The sequence below is a fragment of the Malus domestica genome, chromosome 12 (assembly GCF_042453785.1).
Source record: "Malus domestica chromosome 12, GDT2T_hap1".
Classification (NCBI taxonomy): Eukaryota; Viridiplantae; Streptophyta; class Magnoliopsida; order Rosales; family Rosaceae; genus Malus; species Malus domestica.
The window spans coordinates 25,262,194-25,265,098 of record NC_091672.1 but is presented as its reverse complement, the minus strand read 5'-3'; the positions used below and the strand labels follow the sequence as shown (position 1 = coordinate 25,265,098).

At 33.4% G+C, this 2,905-nt stretch overlaps 1 protein-coding gene across 1 annotated transcript; it reads right to left on the bottom strand.

Annotated features, from left to right (window-relative positions):
* Window positions 1-929: 929 nt before the first annotated feature.
* LOC114819959 (protein LURP-one-related 10-like) lies at window positions 930-2,585 on the bottom strand. The gene is made up of 3 exons (XM_029089710.2): window positions 2,157-2,585; window positions 1,430-1,657; window positions 930-1,279 (listed from the first exon to the last, which is right to left on the bottom strand). The coding sequence occupies exons 1-3, from the start codon at window positions 2,511-2,513 to the stop codon at window positions 1,145-1,147; spliced, it is 720 nt and encodes a 239-aa protein (XP_028945543.1). The 5' UTR covers window positions 2,514-2,585; the 3' UTR covers window positions 930-1,144.
* Window positions 2,586-2,905: the final 320 nt, after the last annotated feature.

Below are 2,905 nucleotides of genomic sequence, written 5' to 3'. Positions count from 1 at the left end.
CTACACACATGTTAACACTGAAGACATTACCCTAGATCTTGCTTATAAGGTTTGGGGCGTAGTGTTATTTTTTTCTTTTTCTAAAAGGGAGACAACTTGTGGCAAGTTACAGTTATACACCCCTTACAAGGATCAGGAAGACTTACAGAGGCATTTTAGCCTCCCCTGACCACAAGTATGGCTTTCACACCATCATCATGTTTTGAACGCAAAACTTCCAAATTTTAGTTTGAAGAAAGCCTCGCAATCCGCTCTTGAGATATATATATATGTGTCTAGATCTATAACGATTTCGTTCTGGATATTTATTATTTATTTTTGTATTCGAGATAGGGACTCTTTTTGGTCAATACATACATGGCACAAAAAATGAGGGAAATAGAAGAGTGCAAGACTGATGGTAAGAGAGAAGTAGAAGAAATGTGACGCACAAAACATGAAATCAAAACTAAAAATAAAAAATTATTTTGAGTTTGCTTTCACTTTCAAAATTTTGTTTTCATTCTTTGTTCTTTATTTCTTCCCATCCCTCTCAAAGTTTCACCATTTTTCTTCATCCCTCATTTTCAATATTTTATCTATATTTCAAGTACAAAAATGAGAACTGAATAATAAAAATGAAAATATCACAAAAGGATTCATGAGCTTTACTACTATTAATTTTTATTCGTGTAAATAAAATTTTCGATTAACTCATCTATTGTAAATAAAAGAGTGTCCAAAGTGAAGCAACATATATTTACATAAATCAAAAGGAAAGTGATTTTCATACACCCTGTTTAACTTCTCACGCATCTTTTTTAGTTAAATTCATCATATTAAATAAATCAAACGAACCCAACAATCATAATTAAACAAGAGTGTGTAACAAGCTAAAAATTGTGTTTGAAAATCACTTTCCCAAACCAAAAATGCAAAGTGACAAAGAATTTTCCACCCTCGTTTGAATATCATTGTATAAACAAAGGCCAAAAAATCAAATCGTTCAACATCGAAAGTCGAAAAATATAACCATGAGGCAAAACCGAGCAAGGGCAATAGCCCAAACAAAGCACAAAGGCAAAGGGACTAACATGCATTGCTTCCTCAGTTAAAGTATAAAGTGGATCTAAATTAATCAATTGATCTATCCATTATATTAATTTTAATCATCACTATTAATCTCATCAAGAATCACAATAAGCGCGACAATGAACGCGTAGTCAATCCCGGGATACACTGTCACCATGAAATTGTCCTTGCCAATCAACATGCTTGCAACTGTTCGCTTCTTATGCATCTGCAATTTTCCGCACAGGGTATCATATCCCAGTCAGTACTTGTGGAGAAGAGAAATTAATATTAAGTAATTAAAGAAACAAGCTAAGGTGTAAGATTGCTTAATTGTGTTAATTAATGGTATATCAGCTGAATAAATCAGAAATCTTACTTGGGCAATGATTGTGGAGGAGTTCCCAGCATATATGGTACAAGATCGTTCAAACCAACTTCCTTTGACTCTGAAGTCAGGTGCATTCTCTGCTGTATTTTGTGCTAAGAAAACATCCAGTTTGGTATTAAATTGCAGCAGTGAAGATCTCTTGGCACTAAAAATCAGATTCCTTGAGTCTTTGCTATCCCCCCTGAAGACTTGCCATCTTTCATGTGCACTCATCAACTAGACATATATAAAATGTACACATAAGTTATTTAATTACAAATTTACAACAGAAGTAATACACATAGACTTGTAAAAATGTTCTCTTCCTAGACTATATGGTAAGTAAATCAATTAGATAATATTGGAAAATTGGATAAAATGATGAAAATACAATTCTTAATTGTTGAAATGATTGCTTTGTGGGTTTTTGTCGATATCTCGTCAGTATATTATCGATATGTGATCTATATATGATTTTTCTTATTTCCTCAATTGATGACTTGTTCAACCAATCTTTCGTACAGATTTAAGTTAATTTTTACCTGACAACGTTATCTATAGATTTAATTCTATTTTTGTTAGAATATGTGATTCAGATTGACGATATATCAACATTACCTGATAAACTTCAATGTTTGCAAACAAGGGATTAAAGCGAGTACAAAAGCTAGCAAGAGCTACATAAAGATATGCATGATTTGTTTTATATGTATATTAATCAAGATATTCTTATTACCTTCTTTCTTAGAGTGACAATAGGATATCCGGCAGTATCGAGCAAGACTCGACGATCATGACGGCTCCATCGAACTCCCTTCACTTTAAAGATGATCTTATCATTGATATCTGTGACCACAAAGTTTCCATCTGTTATGGTAAGAACTTTTCTGACAATTGCAATATCCACAGGGTGAGGACTGCAGAAATGGGGGCTGATGATTGCAACGGCGGGATTTGCATACGCTATTGGCGCCGGATTTGCATACGCTATTGGCGCCGAATTCGCAGACGATGTTGGCCCCGGATTGGCATACGCTGTTGGCGCCGAATTGGCGTATGCTAACGGTGGCGCGCTAGGTTCTGCTTGTTTCATGATGATCAGAGAAATGATAGATGTTGATGAACACTTTTTTTTTTTTGGGGGAAACACAAACTTGGTTATATGTGGGTGTGTACGTATAAATATAGGTCACCTATATTGACCGTTGTCAATTAAAATATATATATATATATATATATATATATATTTTATTAAAATTGAAGATGTTTAATTATCTAAATGTAATAATACATAGACAAATATAACGTTGTCGATAAGCCATAAACTGTTCACAATAATAATTAAAGTATTAAAATCATTTAGTATTATGGTCTAGTGATATTCCTCTCCATAAAGTATTAAAATCATTTAGTATTATGGTTTAGTGATATTCCTCTCCACTTGTAAGCGAGAGGTTTTAGGTTCGATTCTCGTTAAAAATGGAT